Source organism: Protopterus annectens, chromosome 2.part1 (assembly GCF_019279795.1).
Source record: "Protopterus annectens isolate FY-2018-M chromosome 2.part1, PAN1.0, whole genome shotgun sequence".
NCBI classification, from domain to species: Eukaryota; Metazoa; Chordata; order Ceratodontiformes; family Protopteridae; genus Protopterus; species Protopterus annectens.
Genome location: NC_056729.1, coordinates 575,548,571 through 575,567,791, shown reverse-complemented (window position 1 = coordinate 575,567,791; position 19,221 = coordinate 575,548,571). Strand labels below are relative to the sequence as shown.

General features: G+C 39.0%; 1 protein-coding gene across 2 annotated transcripts in view; it reads right to left on the bottom strand.

Moving 5' to 3' along the window:
* EPHX2 (epoxide hydrolase 2) overlaps positions 1-19,221 on the bottom strand; it is a 3,146,492-nt gene that overhangs the window by 2,859,618 nt on the left and 267,653 nt on the right. For both annotated transcript variants that reach the window (XM_044062350.1, XM_044062351.1), the window contains exon 3: positions 17,547-17,706. In XM_044062350.1, the coding sequence (XP_043918285.1) occupies positions 17,547-17,706 (160 nt within the window). The remainder of the gene's footprint in view (positions 1-17,546; positions 17,707-19,221) is intronic.

Below are 19,221 nucleotides of genomic sequence, written 5' to 3'. Positions count from 1 at the left end.
TAGGCCCCCTGCCATATGCTTTCTCTAAGTCCACAAAGACACGATGCAACTCCTTCTGACCTTCTCTATACTTCTCCATCAACACTGTCAGCTGCTCTTTCCTGGCATGAAACCATACTGCTGATCACTAATCACCTCCCTTTTTAACCTAGCTTCCACTACTCTTTCCCATAACTTCATGCAGTGACTGATTAATTTAATCCCTCTGTAGTTACTAAAGCTCTGCACATCACCCTTATTCTTAAAAATCGGTACCAAAACACTTTTTCTTCATTCCTTAGGCATTCTCTCACTTTCCAAGATTTCATTAAACAATCTAGTTAAAAACTCCACTGCCATTTCACCTAAATACCTCCATGTTTCCACAGGTATGTCATCTGGACCAACAGCCTTTCCATTCTTCATCCTCTTCATAGCTGTACTTACTTCCTCCTTGCTTATCCACTGCACTTCATGATTCACTATCCGCACATCATCCAACCTTCCCTCCCTCTAATGCTCTTCCTTCATCAGCCCCTCAAAGTACTCTTTCCATCTGCTCAACACACTCTCCTCTCTTGTGAGTATGTTTCCCTCATTTATCACTCTTACCTGCTGCACATCTTTACTAGCTCAGTCCCTCTGTCTAGTCAATCGGTACAGGTCCTTTTCTTCCTCCTTAGTGTCCAACCTTTCATACAACTCTTCATACGCCTTATCCTTAGCCTTCACCACCTCTCTCTTTGCCATGCACATCATCTCCTTAAACTCCTGTCTACTTTCTTCATCTCTCTGACAATCCCACTTCTTCTTCACCTACCTCTTTCTCTGTATACTCTCCTGTACTTCCTCATGCCACCACCAGGTCTCCTTGTCCTCCTTCCTCTTTCCAGATGTCACACCAAGCACCTTTCCAGCCATCTCCCTTACTAGCTCTGCTGTAGTTACCCAGCTATTCAATAACTCTTCACTGCCACCCAGTGCCTGTCTTAACTCTTCCCTGAACTCCACCTCACAATTACCCTTTTTCAATTTCCACCATTTGATCCTTGGTGCTGCCTTCACACTCCTCCTCCTTTTCTTGATCACCAATGTCATCCTACAAACCACCATCCTATGCTGCCTAACTACACTTTCCCCCGACACCACTTTACAGTCTCCAATCTCCTTCAGACTAGCCCTTTTACACAAGATATAATCCACCTGTGTGCATCTTCCCCCACTCTTGTATGTCACCCTATGCTCCTCCCTCTTGTTAAAATACGTATTTACCACAGCCACGTCCATCCTTTTTGCAAAATCCACTACCATCTGACCTTCTGCATTCCTTTGCTTAACACCATACCTACCCATCACTTCCTCATCCCCTCTGTTCCCTTCACCAACATGCCCATTGAAATGTGCTCCAATCACCACTCTCTCACCCTGGGGTAGAGTCATCACCACTGCATCCAACTCACTCCAAAATTTTTCTTTCTCATCCATCGCACACCCAACTTGTGGAGCATATGCACTAACAACATTCATCATTACATCATCAATTTCCAGCTTCTTAAACATCACTCTGTCAGACACTATCTTCACCTCCAAAACACTCTTAGCATACTGTTCTTTCAGGATAACCCCTAGGCCATTTCTCCTACCATCCACACCATGATAAAACAATTTGAACCCACCTCTGATACACCTAGCCTTGCTCGCCTTCCATCTGGTCTCTTGCACACACAATATACCAACCTTCCGACTGTCCATCATATCAGCTAGCTCTCTCTCTCTATACCAGTCATACTGCCAACATTCAAAGTTCCAACCCTCACTACCCAAGTCCTAGCCTTTACCTGCCTTCGGACATGCCTTCCCCCTGTTCTCCTCCTTCGGCCAACAGTAGCCCAATTTCCACTAGCACTCTGTTGGCCAACAGTACTGGTGGTGGTTGTTGTTAACCTGGGCCTTGACCAATCCAGTATGTATATCTGTACTGTTGTCCGCATGTATGACTTGGCAAAATTTTACACCGGAAGCCCTTCCTGACGCAACCCTCCCCATTTATTCGGGCTTGGGACTGGCATAATGAAATGCTCTGGCTTGTGCATTTTATATAGATATATATATATATATATATATATATATATATATATACATACACATATACACACATATATACACACACACACACATATATATATATATATATATATATATATATATATATATATATATACACACATACATATAATATATATGTATATAGTGTATGCATTATATATATATATATATATATATATATATATATATATATATATATATACATACACACACACCCACCCACATTTACACACACACATACATGCGCACACACACAGGTAACTAGTTAATGATATAATCTTCAGGTTATGATTAAAAAGTTTTGCTTCCACATAGATGGGATTGCCATCATTGTCTTTAAGACAATATCCTTGGACCACAATATTCATATCTTGAGCAATTGTGCGTGTGTGTGTGTGTGTGTGTGTGCGTGTGTGTGCGTGAGTGTTTTTGTTACTGAAGAATAATCATGACAAGGTTAGCCACCCAGTGATGTGAGCATTGGCTCTAGATGATTGTCACTTTTGATGTTAAACCCTGATGCCATGTGCAAAAATGGGAAAAAGAGTTGTGGATGGATGGATGTTATAGAGAACTGTCCTTTTTCTAAGCCATGAGTTTTCATTTTCATTTTTGCATTACAGAAACTGACGTTTTTGATGTTGGAACATCAGAAAACTGTGTTTTATTACTCACTGTCGGTAGCTTAATAGTTAGCACACCCATCTTTAATGCTGAAAGGTTAGCAGCCTGTGGTTCTAGTCACACACCCATTATTTATATATCACTGCTTGTTATACCTAACTTTTGCACATCTTTCTTTCCCCAACAGCAAAGATGTCATAATAGCCCTGCCTATGACAATTCTATGTCCAAAATGGATTATAACATGTATGCTGCACACTCGATGCGTTATCCCATAAAAAAATCAAATTTGAAAGCATTTGCTGCATTCATCAAAAGACTATCCAACCTTTTATACTACTTAAAAGCACAAAGTGTTGTTTGCTCTTAACATACCAACATTTCATGTATAATCTTTCTTTTCTAGGTTATATTTAGATTTAATGAGTTTACTTTACAAAAGCCACCATAAACAGAGTATTCATCCAACTACTTTGTTCAAAATTAATAATTCCTCGTTTTCATTATTTTAATATCATAAATATCTTCTCCAGATATATCCATGAATACTGACAAAGTTCACTGGCAAATTTTAAACAACATATTATAACTGGAATTATATTATGCTATTTACCCTATTTTCAACTTTTCTCCATATAAAATATGTAACTATCAGAACAACCTGCTCATCCCTAATCTCTTTAGCATAACCTTTTATTTTATACTTTTAAAAAATGTTTTCCCTCTGTCCTGCATATTTTCTCATAAAACGTATACCTTACCCAGTTAATTCCAGAAGTATTTTTCAAAGTTGCTAACTTCAATTTTAGTTCTACTATTGCTACTTTGTTTTGCAAAATTCTACTCTAATCATCCATTAGGCTTACTATCACATAACGTGATGATTCCGCTGGGTAGCTGTCCAACAAATAAAGGAAACAGGCCATGAGAGACATTTGGATGAGCCAGCACTAAAATTAAGTTTGTTGGGAGTACTTAGCCAGGAAAGAATATATTTTAAATGGAAGAATGCACTTGAAGCCTATGTATCTCAGCTTAAATGAACTTGTCCCAATTACTTAGCTCAAGTGTTTAAATTCAGCTAATAATGTGTGCCTTTTTAATTCCAGGGTAATTCTAATATGTTATAAGTAATTTCGGAGAATACAAAGGAGTCTGCAATACATTTGTGCAGTACTTCTGCTGAAAGAGAGACTGCCTGAGGCCACAGTAGCTGGCTATGAGATGTGAATCAAGTCGGGAGTGCGCACCTAGGAGTGTAGTTTAAGTCCTGATAATGGACATCTGAAGGTTGCCTAACTGACGCGCTACTGGAAAAGACTATTTATTTCACCACAGAAAGCATTGGCAGTAAAATGCACTCAAAGATTGCAGTTTTATTGTCTGTGACCACCGAATGAACTCGGTTTCATTTGGTTTATGGATTCTAGAGAAAGCATATCTTCTGTATTTTGAACAGGTTGAATGAAAGGTTGCAATTTCAAAGAGTGTTAACACTGAAAATGACAATGAGCAGCTGTGAAGCGTGCTGCTGTTACCACAGCTAAAGGAAGGAATTGTGTATTTTACTGCAAGCATTTGTTTACCTTTTCCCATCTGGATACAATTTATAGAAGTCAGCCATTACACCTCTCAGATGTTCAGATTTTGGAGGGACACCCCCTAATTTGCTTTCAGACTTTTGATACATTGTTCCAAAAAAGTTCCAGCATTTAGACAGTGCCCCTAGTTTGCGCCTTTTACCTAATTATTTTTTGCTTTGTCTGCAAGTCTAGAGGTAAAACTTGAGAGGTATGTCAGCCAATTTGTCTTATACCAATAGAATATTTTATTTTTTTAGAGAAAGCATGCATGCTTGCTGTCTGAAAATTTCACAATATATTCTAGCAACACTGCATAATTCTACTTTCTCCTTTACACATGTTCTGTACATTATTTTACACCACCTCCAGATCTTCCTGCCTACTTTTTGTGTTCCCACCTTTTTGCCTTACCCCACCCATTTGTAGACGCAGTGGTTGAAATTATCTCCTCACAGCAAGAGGTTCTCTGGTTCGATTCTCAGCTAGGGTGACTTTTGTGTGGAGTCTGTATGCCCTCCCTGCATTCTCATTGGTTTCTTCAGGGTGCTCAGGTTTTCTCCCACATTCAAATAACATGCACCTGGAGCATTTCTCCCCTGGTCTCTGCTGAAAATGGGCTCTGTCTTAGTTGGACATTCCGGTAAACAAATATTAAATAAATAATAAATACATTTTAATTTCTAAGCATTTTATCTAAAAAGCATAAGTTTATTCCTGTTTCCCCATTTTAAAACGTAATTCTGCCTGAAGTATACATCCTTTATCACAGTTTCGTAGGTTGTTACTAGGCTAATGACCATTAGGAACCTTACTAGCCTAACTACAACCCCCAAAACATTTTGGTCCCAAGTATCATACTGGGGGGGGGGGCACATTAGTAGGTAGACAGCTAAGGATTTGTAGGGGGTGTTAGTTAAGCTAATACTTTTCTTATTGATGGCCTCTGTCCATAAGAGATATGGGGCTAGACTGGGGGTAAATTTACAATTTCCCTTCCAGTTGCTAATGTTTTGTTTGAATAGGGTCAGATGAACTGTGTTTTACATGGCTGTGGAGCCTATTCCAGCATGTTCCATTTATATTACAAGTGAAGCTGAGATCCCTGGATCCTGTTTTTCTGGTGCTGTTTGCTTTGAGCATGTGCAACAGATTCATCAGGGCTGGGTCTGAGGAAGCCCTGTAAGCCAGGCAATGATCCCCTCTCAAGAGCCTGCTGGAGACTGAATACAGATACAGAGCCTTTAGGCAATCAGTGTAGGACAGGATATTCATACAATGAATTCTCCTGGTGAGAAAGCTTTGTGGGTGTTCCAACTGTTGCAGGTGTCTGGTTAGATACATGCCAAAGGAGGCACTGTATTCAATGATAGGTCTGATAAGGGCCAAGTAGAATGTTACTATAACTTTCTTGGACGTGGATGCCACATCCTTATCTATAAGTTGGTTGAATGATTTTCTTATTATCTTTGCTACATGATAGTCAAAGGCCAGAGTTATGTCTACATGTGTTCCCAGATCCTTTGCTACTGAGTAGACTCTTAGGAGTTTTTTATCAATGTAGTAATCAACTTGCATTGACAGTCCCCCAAAAGGCAATGCAATACATATTTCTGGCACTGAGTTTTAGGCTATGGCTTTGGAACCAGTCATTTGTCTGTGTTAAACTCACGTGCAAGATGTCTCTGTCTTGGGGGAATCTATAATCGCTCCCTATTGACAGTCATCAGTGAACTTAGTGAGCCACAGGCCTTTAACATTAACCTTGACTTCTGAGAAGATGCCAAACAGGAGCTGGCCCAGCACCAAGCTTCAGGGTACTCCACTGGTGACCATTCTCTTGGTGGAGGTGGTCTTACCGATCCTCACTTCTTAGGCCCTCCTTGTTAGCCAGTCAGATATCCAGCAAGTTATGTAAGGGTGTATGCCTATCCAAGAGAGCTTGTCAACATTCTCTGAGTGGGGTATTGAATCAAATGCCTTGGCCAGGCCAAGATACACAGTATGCATTGTTTTACCCACATCCACTGCTTTGGGGACATCTTAAAGAAGTCTACCAGGTTAAATAGGATGACCTTCTCTTAAAGCCACACTGGAGATGGGTCTAGTGTCTGTAGGTTGCCAGTGTCCTTGTTTTTCATTTCTATGATAATTTGATCCATGGCTTTGCATATTAGGCTTGCAGACTGATGGGTCTGGTCCACCTGGAAATGACTGTTGAGGTCTTCCATTCACTTGGAAAATAATCTGTTTCAAGGCTGTAGTTGAAGAGTACCTCAAGTGGTCCTGAGAGGTCATGTTTTAAACAGCTGTTCAGCATGCAACTAAGGATGTTGCTGGGAGCCATGAAGACTATGTTCATGGCTTTATTGAGTGCTGCTAGCACCTAGTCCTTGGTGATATCTGGAGGAATTACATTGGAGGGGATTTTACCTGATGAAGTTTGAGCTGAATTTTTCAGCCAGGAGATTCTCTATTTCAACCTGATTGGTATAGATGGTACCATTCACCACCAGTTCAGCACACTGTTGTGTGTTACCTCTAATGTTCTGGACATGGCTGAAGAAGTCCTTCAGATTGTCTACAGACTGTGCGACTATCTTGACCTCAAAATATGCCTTGCTGAACTTAATTCGATCTCTTAGTTTCTTGTTTAGTTGTATAAAGAGAGCACTTATCATTAAGGGAGCTGCTGTTCCCGATTTTGTCCATGAGGTTTCTTCTTTTTACTCCATTTAGGTAAGGGTTCGAGAAGTGGGGCTTGCTTTTTCTATATTTGTTTTGGGGTTATTTCTGGTAGGTACAGCAGCCTCTATGCAGCTACTCATATTTGTATAGTTATTCTGTGAATAATTCTGCATAGGTATCTGTGGTCTCAGAGGTGGAGGGAGCCTGGAATTTTGACTGTCACTTAATAGGTTGTAGTTTGTCGTTGAATAGTTCCCATTTCTGGTTTAAGGGGATCTTGTGGGTTGATTTTTATGTGAAATGAGACAACTTTGTGATCTGACCTCACTAGTGAGGACATGATACAAGGAGGGGGTGCAACACTCTCCCATGTTGAGGAGTACCAGATACACTATGTTTGATCCTCTGCTTGGAGTGTGTAATATCTGTTCCATGGTTATTGTGTTAATAAAGTCCAAGAAGCATTGTGCCTTTGAGTCTGAAGCACAGTACATTTCCCAACCTCAAGTCACGCATGAATAGGGTGCTTGGTTGGATGGTGAGCAAATCTTGAAGGTTTGGTAAGAGTCAAGTAACTCTAGTGGTACAGATGGTGATCTGTACCTAGCCAGTATATGGTGAGAGATCTTGCCTATGTTGCATTTCACATGGATAAGCTCCATGTGATCATCCTTGTTTAACCAACCTGGAGGTATGTTTGTTACTAACATAGATCAAAACATGTCCACCATTGACCCCAGTCTTCACTGTTGTGGTCTAATGTGTGGAAGGCACTGTAGCTCTGCAGTTCTGGAGTACCTTCTACAGCTTTATCCCAAGTCTTAGTTACAGCACAGATGTCTACATTCTTCAGAGTGAGGAGGGCTTAAAGGGTGTGGAGTTTTTTGTTTAGGCTCCAAGCATTGGGCAGTAACACATTAAGGCTGCTTGTATAAGTTTTCACTATGTTGTTAGTTCTGTTTTTTGGCACTGCCTAAAAAGAAAACAAAGCTCCATGCGGGCGGGTGGATAAAGTATTTTCTTGGTATCCTATTAAAAAATTATTTTATGTTCATAGCATGTAACATCTTACCTTTCAGACACATCTGCTATTCTTCCTGTAGTAAAATACAAAACTGTCTCAAATGCAGTATTTTATCTTCTCCATTCCTATATAGTATTTTCCCTGATTTCCCTGGCTGCTGTGCGCTCCTGCCTTTGGAGTATCATATGGTCTTTAATACTTACTGACCACCTGTAGGCTTGGGATAGAGTACCCTATTTAAGACTCCTGCCTACTACCCTACTTAGGGATCAAAGATATACAGTCCTGAATAGCCTCCTCCTGAAAAGAAACAGGAAACTTTAATACTTACTGACCACCTGTAGGCTTGGGATCGAGTACCCTATTTAAGACTCCTGCCTACTACCCTACTTAGGGATCAAAGATATACAGTCCTGAATAGCCTCCTCCTGAAAAGAAACAGGAAAGTACGTCCTACAGCTCTTCCAGGCATTAATAACAATTGTAAGCTTTTCTAACCCAGTGTAATTGTTAATCCCAAAGGCAAGATCTGCCAGCAGCCAACCTTAAGCTTCTTCCATCCAACTGACCACTTACACCCACTAGTATCTCCAGCTACCTGCTCCTTTCTATAAACCTCAAGCCCTGTAACTAGTCCTGGCAGTAATACCGGCTGGGTCCACTAGGTGGCTCTCTTCTTCTAGAATTGTTCACCCCTGCAAACTTTTTCTGCCTAGCAATTTCTAGGTATCTTATTTTCTGTTAGCCTATTTGTGCTGTTTTTTTTTATTCCTCCCATTCTCCTTTCCCTGATATTTCCAGCATTACCTATCTCAAGCTTAAACATTCTTGCATCCCCTTGAATTACTTACCTTTACTATAGCACTTCACTGATTGTTTTTCTCCTCAACCTCTCTTCTTTGGCTCTTTATCTATTCTCCGAACCGATTTATAATAGCCCATCCTCCCTCCATACTTATTAGTATCTCGCTACTTCTTTCCCTCTTTTGTTCCCTACCTTTACTTTCCCCTACCCATTTTACTCCCTTTGACTATACCTCCTACTACTCCTTCTTATATATTTCTCGTACCTTCCTCAAACCTGTAACCATCACCTCCCTTCCGTTTATTCTGCCTGCCCCCCGCCCCTCCCACTTCCCCCCTCCCATCCCACTTCCTTTCTAAACCTAGAAATACACCTGTCTGGACTCGCGCCAACTCTTTTCCCCGATTTCCCTGGCTGCTGTGCGCTCCTGCCTTTGGAGTATCATATGGTGTAGGTAAGCGTGTTTTTATCATTACTTGCTGTTGTACTAGGTTCTACGCAACTTATGTGTGGCTGTACTCTGATCATTGCATTTATACATTTGAATTTAAAAATATATTTCTGCATTCTTAACTGCTTAACCTGCTGCACTGAATATTAACTTTGTTGGTGCTCTATTAACTTACTATTGCTGGATGGATGGCCTGCTTTAATGCTAAGGCCAGCACGCATGTATAGTTTTAAATGCTGATTACACTCTATTCAAAGTCTCAGGTTTCGCTATTGAAATGTAGCTGGTCAAACTTTTAGGCTATAGCCTGTATGCTCTCACTGTTTTTTGTTAAAATAGCAGTAGAACAGAATTCTGCAAAGGTAGACAGTCTGTACTGTTAAATAGTGAATATTTTGTTTTTTTCCTTCCCTTTTGACCACCATATGAGTACCGTAGAAAGTCCGTACTGTTGGATAGTGAATATTTTGTTTTTTGTTTTACTTCCCTATTGACACCATACTAGTACCGCAGAAGCCCTTGGGCTCCAGTCAATGCTCTCATACCAATCAGCTGTCTCCGTAGCCCGACTAGTCCCTGTGCTGCACGGAGCTTGCAATGTGCTTGAACATAGGCTTCTAGATGCACTCTTTAAGTACACCTACAAAGGATATAGTAACCCGACTAGTCCCTGTGCTGCACGGTGCTAATAGCATGCTTGTACTTCAGTTTCTAAATGCGCTCCGTAAGCATACCTAAAGGAAATCCCACTAATTTTATCTGCAGGCTACATTCTTTGCCTCGATGGGAGTAGTCGCCTAACTAGTTTCTGTCCTATGCTGTGATTTCCGCGCGTTCCCTCGCAAATACTCCCTGCTATTTATCTGGGTTAGTCGAGTGTTTTTTCTCAACTATCCTTAACGCGCCCGCTACTCCACAAGCTATCCTTATTTAATATTGTCTGTCGCATGTTCTCTTCTGACTATCCTACCTCCATGCATACAATCCTAGCTGAAGCCATGCGGTCCTGACTCAATAACCCTCAGTAATTGCCTGTCTACAATAGTGTGTTTGCTCCGTCCTATTTAATCAAACCTTTTATTCCTACTACTATCCCTAGCACGTGGAGAGAGCAGTGTACCACTACTCTCAGGACATCTACATGTGCCTACTAGCTCTCTTGAATCAACCCTGACTACTAGCGCACTGACGACCTTTGGTCCATTTAAAGTCCAGGACACATAGAATATGCACCCATCTTATTTCTCTGACCCTTGCCTCCCCTTACAATTTACTCTTGCAATCTCTGCACTCAGCGCGTCTTTACCCTTTTAGCGCCAAAAGAACAACCCTTCCCCAGCCTACTTACACTCTACGGTGCATGGTACCAGTGGTGTACTATTTCCCAAGCACCTTACACTCGCCTTAGTAGTACTTCGAAATCTGAGCCTAGAGATTTCTTTCTGATTACATTACATAGAAGTATAGAAGCATATAATTATAGTATAGGCATAGAAGTATAGAAGTATTTTTATCTGCTTGTTGCCTGCATTATTACCTTATTTTTATCTGCTTGTTGCCTGCATTTTTACCTTATGATCAATGGTTGACCTTTTGAATGTTTTACTACAGTATTGTTATATTGTCTTTATTTCAACTGCCTTCTTATTGTTTGTCTAACTTTATCTTAATCCTCTCCTTCTCCCCTCTTTCCCCAGCTTTAATACTTACTGACCACCTGTAGGCTTGGGATCGAGTACCCTAGTTAAGACTCCTGCCTACTACCCTACTTAGGGATCAAAGATATACAGTCCTGAATAGCCTCCTCCTGAAAAGAAACAGGAAAGTACGTCCTATAGCTCTTCCAGGCTTTAAATAACAATTGTAAGCTTTTCTAACCCAGTGTAATTGTTAATCCCAAAGGCAAGATCTGCCAGCAGCCAACCTTAAGCTTCTTCCATCCAACTGACCACTTACACCCACTGGTATCTCCAGCTACCTGCTCCTTTCTATAAATCTCAAGCCCTGTAACTAGTCCTGGCAGTAATACCGGCTGGGTCCACTAGGTGGCTCTCTTCTTCTAGAATTGTTCACCCCTGCAAACTTTTTCTGCCCAGCAATTTCTAGGTATCTTATTTTCTGTTAGCCTATTTGTGCTGTTTTTTTATTCCTCCCATTCTCCTTTCCCTGATATTTCCAGCATTACCTATCTCAAGCTGAAACATTCTTGCATCCCCTTGAATTACTTACCTTTACTATAGCACTTCACTGATTGTTTTTATCCTCAACCTCTCTTCTTTGGCTCTTCCCGCTCCGTTCGCCCTGCGGGCTCACTCCGCTCCCCTCCCTACCCCCAATTCCCACCCACCCCCAGGGGTCCTACATTTATCCTGCCTCCAGACACACCCATTGGACTTCCTCCCCAATCATATCCAAACCTAACTGAATGGCCCAACCCTCCTGAACTTAGATACACCCACCTATCAAACATAACCACCCCCTTCCTTTCTTACTAGCAGAAATTAAACATCACAGCCCTACCTTTTGACCTACCTTCCCAGGGTACTCTCACCTTACAACATACCTTTACACTATAACTATCTTCTCTGATAACCTACATCTACATTACTATGTCTCCATCTATCCTCCTTTTACAACTAAAAATACCTATCTCCTTTTTATTACTTTCCTCTCTTATTACTACTTACTTCCTAACCTCCTATGAACATTCTCTGACTGTTCCTCTCTCACTTCCCTCAAAACACACCTGTACACCTGCAACATCCTTACCCCAACCTTCTTTCACACTTCCTCACAATCCATCTACCTTCTTGCCAAATACCACAGGATACTACACTGCAAACTAGTAAAATCTAAAACAAAGAAAACATTTGACACTTTCCATAAACATAGCCAAGAAAAATATTATGCATTTCTCCATCTACCTCAAGATGGGGACATACACCCCAACCCAGGCCCTCATGATAATACAAACAACACACATCAAAACCAAACCAAACCCTTCTCTCTCTCATCCTCTAAACACTCTAACCTACTATCCATTGCCCATCTAAATATACGTAGTGTCTGTAATAAAATGAGTCAACTCCATGCCTTGCTGGAAACGCACAAATTTGATATTTTATGCTCATCTGAAACTTGGCTAAAGCCTTCAATTAAAGACATTGAAATTACCTCACCTGGTTATAACATTGTTAGACTGGATCGCACCACCAGAAAGGGAGGGGGAGTAGCAATTCTATACAAAACAAACCTAAAGCTTACTCCTATTGACCTTACCCTTTCCCAAAACAACAATGCCGAAGTAATTTGCTCCAAACTACAAATCAACAATTCTAAAGCAATAAACATTATTTGCGCATATCTCCCCCCTGGTAATAACATATCCACCTTAGAACATATTCTTGACCAGCTTTCTATTAGACTCCCTCAAGAAACACTATTCCTTGGGGACTTTAATATAGATTGGAAATCCTGTAACAATAATAACCCTTCTTCCCTTATAAACCTTTATGGTTTCAAACAACTCATTAATACTCCCACCAGAATCAATAAAAAAAGCAAAAAGGAAACTACCTTAGACTGGATCCTTACCAACTCCCCACTGCAAACTTACCAAACTGGCATCCTTCCTGATGACCTTAGCGATCACTCCCTCACCTATATCATTAGAACTAAAACTAACCTAACCTTACCTACCACTTTCAGAACACTTCACTCCAAAAAACAATTTAATCCCGAACAGTTTCAAACAGAACTTTCACAATACAATTGGACCTCTCTAAAACATCTCACACTTAACAAGGCTGTTGAACACTTCAATTCAACATTCCTTTCAATCCTAAATCAACATGCCCCAAGTCGCAACATTAGAATAAAAACTCAAACAGCACCCTGGCTTTCATCCAGTACTAAGCATAAAATCTTCCTCAGAAATAAATCTTGGAAGAAATGGCGTTCCTCTAAAAACCCAACACATCATCAAACCTTTAGAGAACTCAGGAACATTACCAAAAAAGCCATCCTTTCAGATAAAAAGAATTATTACTTTGAACTTCAGCAATCCACCAGAAATGAACCAAAAAAGTTCTGGTCTAGTATTAACAATTTACTTACCCCAGGCAAGATAGTTACTCCTAACCCTCAGGATTCTGACCCTGATGATCCCACCTTAATAGCTAATAACTTCAATACTTTCTTCACTACCTCCATACAAAGTCTAGCTAACCACCTAGCACCTGACACTTCTCAACTCCTTTTAAGTAACTTCAATGACTCTCTGCCTCCCCTTCAACTACAACCCATATCTACCTCCTATATACAATCTCTTTTACAAAAACTTAAACCCACTACCCCTTCAGCTTATAAACTTCCTGCTGAATTCCTGCAAATAGCAGCTAAAGCTATAGCCTACCCTGTCTCTATTCTAATAAACAGATCCATAAAAGAATGTACTTTCCCTGCTATCTGGAAGATATCACATATCATACCCTTACACAAAGGAGGTAAGTCTACTGACCTCTCTAACTTCCGCCCCATAGCACTATTATCTCCTCTAGCTAAACTCATGGAAAAATGCATACACAAACAACTACTTAACCATCTCCTCCATAACAATCTACTAGCTAACACTCAACATGGATTTAGACCTTCACATAGTACCACCACTGCTTTACTTTCTTTTACCAACACTATCAACTGTAACCGTAACAACAATATACTAACCTCTTCTCTCTTCCTAGACCTATCAAAAGCCTTTGATATGGTAAACCATACACTTCTCTTACACATACTTAAATCCCTTGCCTTGCATTCCTCTTCCTTAACCTGGTTTTCATCCTATCTTGAAAACCGCCAAAAAGCAGTACTCTGGAAAAACTCACTATCTGCTCTACGCCCTATCTCCTTAGGAGTACCTCAAGGATCTATACTAGGTCCACTTTTATTTTCTATCTTTATTAATGATCTCCAATCATCTATTCAAAACACTACCTGTATACAATATGCTGATGATTCTACCATTATTTGTACAGCTTCCTCTCAAACAGAACTCCAGGCACTCACACAAACAACCTTCTCAACCATTGAACAGTGGTTCTCAAATAGATGTCTTCTTCTGAACCCTAAAAAAAACAAACTATTACTCTTTTCACCTACCCACAAATCTACTCAACTAAACTTCACTATTACTACAAGTGATAATTCCCACATTTCACCCGACCCTACAACAAAACTGCTTGGTGTTACTATTGATAATAATCTTAACTATGATTATCACATCAATAACACAATAAAAGCAGTTAATAAAAAGATTGGTTCACTGTACAGAATCAAGCCCTTCCTCACACCTGAAGCACGGACCACCTTAGCCCAATCTCCACCCCTTTTTATGCTTCCTCTATTTACACTAATCTCTCTAAAAGCAACCTCAGGAAACTGACTACATCTTACCATAATATTGCTCGATTTGCTACAGCATCCCAGTCTAGAACTCACCACTGTATAAATTTAAAACATTTACACTGGTTAGAACTTCCTAATAAGCTTATCTATCAACAACTCCTAATAGCACACAAAATCCTATATCAACCATCAAAAACACCTGCACTTAGCAGCCTCCTGACTCCCTATAATAACCTGAAACAACTACGTTCTTCAGAGAAGTTACAAGTTAACACTACTAGAACTACTAACTCTGCAGGTAACCACCTATTCTCCAACTCAGTTGGCAAAATATGGAATAATCTTCCCTCACACATATCCTCTCTAGCCACTCTTCAAGAAACAACTCCTAATACATCTGAACAAATTCTGGCTTTGCTCTTGTACCAATCCTGACTAACTACTTCCATCTATCCCCTATCATAATTCTTTATTCATCACTACAATATTCTATCCGACTACAAATAACTTAATACCTCTATAGTTACTAGTGTTCTCTTAAAAAAAAAAATATATATATATACCATATATATATTTTTTGGTTTAACAAGTATGTATTATACATTGAACTTCATAACACCTAACTTTGTACTGAAAGCAGCTAATGCCTTCCTTTTACTTAGGTGTTTTACTTGTCTTCTTTTTAGATTTGTATTACCTGTACTAAAATCACTGCATTCTTGCTTATTGCCTTTGTAAAATGTGTTTATTCTTCATTCTTTATGTTTATTATCTTGTTTGTATCCTTGGAGCTTTTCTCCTCGGGCCTCCACTGAAAATGGACATGAATCCAGCTGGACTAGCCCGGTCAACAAATGTAAAATAAATAAAAATAAATAAAATATTATTTCTATTTATTTAAAAAGCAATCCATTTGTCTTCTCGTGATTCATATACTTAACCAAATGCAGAGCTGATCATATCATAAATGCTAAAACCTCTGCAACATTTCACTATACTCATGAACAGCTGAATTACCTTTTTAATTCTTTGTTTTAATACATTATATCCTCATTTTTCCAAACAATTGCTCAAATTGCCAACCTGTCTTCTGAAAAACACACCCTTACTTTACCCTCTATGCATTCCCTTTACAAAATCAGAATGTAATACATAATCAATTTCAGTTTTAACATTCCCTCTCTCATATGTATGTTCACTATTCATTTTTCCCACTAAACATAATTTCTTAAAAACCTCAGCATATTTGTCCATTCTTACATGATGATTTCAGTCATGCCTCTAAACTTCTTTGTTCAAGAATTCTGAACAAATACAAACATAATGGTGAGACAAAGGCAGACATGTAGGGGCCTTTTTAGTTATTTTTCTAATTTGCTTACTAGGTTCATAGGCAACTGCTAGGCAGTCAGTCTGCAGATCATTTCATGCCTAGCCAAAACCTCCTACACAAAATATACTCTTAGCCTCAAGTAAGGGAAGATAAGATGGACGGAAAGAATTTGAGGCTGTCCATCCAATTATCTAAGTTTACCTTGAAGATTGCAAGAGTCATACTCTGCTTGACATGTAATGGAGGTTTATTCCAAAGGTAAGGGATTCGTTGGGATATGAATCTATCACACTAACGTGCATTATTTATCTGATGATGAAGGTTTAGTTCTTTTAACAGAGTATTTGATTTACCATTAATTCTGATAAGATTGTGTCTTTCATGGTATGAAAGGCTAGACATAGATCTCTAGGAGATGAATCTGTAGGAGACTGAGTACAGAGAAAGGGCTGTCAGTCTCTCCTGATAACCAAGATATTTGAGACCACTGAACTTTTTAGTTATGAATCTTTGAGGTTCCCCATAAAAACTGTGATATATTCAATAATGGGTCTGATAAGATATGTATATAGGGGAATTGAGACTTTTTCTGGATCTAGTAGAGATGCCTTTGGTAATTAGATGGGTCAGATAAAGGGCTTTCTGAACTACTATGGAGATGTGATGGTTGAATGATAAGGAATCAGCAACAAGAGTACCCAGATCCCTTATGACATTGTCTAATTGGAGGGGTGCATCTGTTATATGTTAAATGAAACATTTTGTTTACAAAAATGAGCACTCATTTTTTTTTTACATTTACTTTGAGAATACTGTCCTTGCACCAATTGTTAACATAGTCTATGCTATTTTGTAGCAATTGTGAGTCAGCACAAGATCAAATAACACCGTGATCTACCAGAAAATCAAAAATTTTTATGAGGGAAACAGGGCAAAACAAGGGTGCTATGTGCACCCAGAGATAGTTAAACAGTATGCTTTCCTTAAGTTATAGTTCACATCACCTATAACAATATAGTTGAGAATGTCTAAAAAAACCCAAAAAACTGTTTTAAAACTTTCAGATAACGCCTACCTTGTTTTCATATTTGTATATCCCTACAGGACCATTAAACAAGATGGTCCTTGTTGCATTTAGATGTTGGCTATAAATTCCCTTCCTGGTTTTTCAATGGTAACATCCATTATTTTCAGGCATGCTTTGCATTTTTATAATATGGGAAGAGATAACTGTACAAACAACATGCTACCTTTTTGAAATCCTTCACATATGTCAATTTCATACCTTATTAGCAGTATTTACTATTCTATACCCTCACAACAGGTACAATATTTCACAATGAAGAATGTATTTTTTTAATGAAGTTAATAATGTGATTTATAAGACAGATGTCTCACTACTGGCATAGATTTTTACTTATTGAGGACATTTGAACCAATATTTCTGGCCTTGCTAAAGTTATGACCCAGTGTTTACTTCCATTAAGAAAGCTTAAGTTGTGTCTGTAGATAGAAATAAAAGGCATATGCAGTGCAGGGCAACTATCACTTACCGTTGTTTTTGAGGGTGATAGCAGCCTGAAGCATTGACTTGTTTAGCTTGTATGCTGAGAACATTGCTTCAAAGATATTATGTACTGAAAACTGTGGTGGAAGGGAAATCCCAGAGGTAGATGCAAATTCTTGGCATTCCGACTCAAATTTTGGAATAAGCTAAAAAGAAACACATTAAGAGAAATGCTAGATTTTAAAAAGAATGGCCACAGAATGTTTTTTTCTTTTAAAAGCAGGTTTCATTGAAAAACAAAATACAAAATAACTGTAATGGTTAGGTTCTATATATTTACAAAACAATGCTGGACTTTCTGTACGCAATCACATACACATATACTGAAATAGCTCTAACTTGACTTCCAGTGGATAAGATTAGAATAGCTACCAATGCTGTAACGGAATATCTAATTTCTGACAGGGAAGTTTGTCTCTGTTATCAAAGGTAAGGTATTTCCATTACTAAGAAGTCATTTCACAATTGTCTTAGTAAAATGTGCTAGCTTTCTAGTAATGAGACAAACAAGAACTTTACATTAAAGTGGGATCAGCAGAAAATAAATGGGTGCTATTAATTCTTCTCTGGAGGAAGGTCTTTAGCTGCACCCAGAGCTTATCACTGTAGGTGAGACAGTTAAACTCGTTGATGGACACTGTACAAGATAACTATTTCAAGCAAACTGCATTGTTAAAATCCTTGATAAAACAAATATTTAACTAAATAAAAAGACACGGAGACTGTGTTGTCTAACACTGAAGGCAGACTGAAAGAGGAAGAAATGAAAGCACTGTCTGAATCTCTGACAAAATACTTCGCTAACTGATAAACATGACGACTTCCAAACAGAGAGGCAGAAGACGACTTAAGAATTTGTTGAGTACCTGAAAAAGTCATTAATACTGGCCTAAAGTAACGACTATATGAATATCAAAATAAAGTTCTTAACAGCAAGCATTCTAAAGGTACTAAAACTACTGGAGAAACTATATGTCATATTACTGAGAGATCATAGAAATACATTGCAAAGTCTACTAATCCTGGTTCTCCACATTGATATTACATTGAGAAATACTTATCTTATTGAGATAAAGATCGTATTTTAAGAACTGCACAGAAATGTTCCAATTAAACTAGATAACAACATCCTTTGAGTTGGTCATGTCTTTGCTACTAAGACAATGGAAAAAGGAAAGCTTGCATGCTTCAGATAGAACATTAAAAATAATGTAAATTTCTACATTATATAACCTGAAAAAGCTAAAACTATTACTTCAAAATGAAACAAGAACATGGAATACTTTGGAAGAAGCATTGTTTATGTTCAGAACAATGACTGGATTTCCAGTAGTAATGGTACAGACTAGGGTCACTCTAACGTGTTCATGCCTGCAGCCCACATATCTGATCATTCCATGCTCTGCTCTGCCTGCATCTCTGTCTATGTGGACTTCTTTGACTCAACCACATCTGCAGTTCATCAGTGGCAGAGAAGACACAGTGGATGTTGTTTTAACATAACTTATCATGGCCCTAAATTTGTGGCATTCATTGCTACGATTAGGCAACTGAAATATACTAATGATTTAAATTGAATATATAAGGCAAAGTGACCCTCAATAAATGAAGCTCGTACAGTTATGAAAATGTGGGTGCAAATGTGAAAACAGAACAAATGC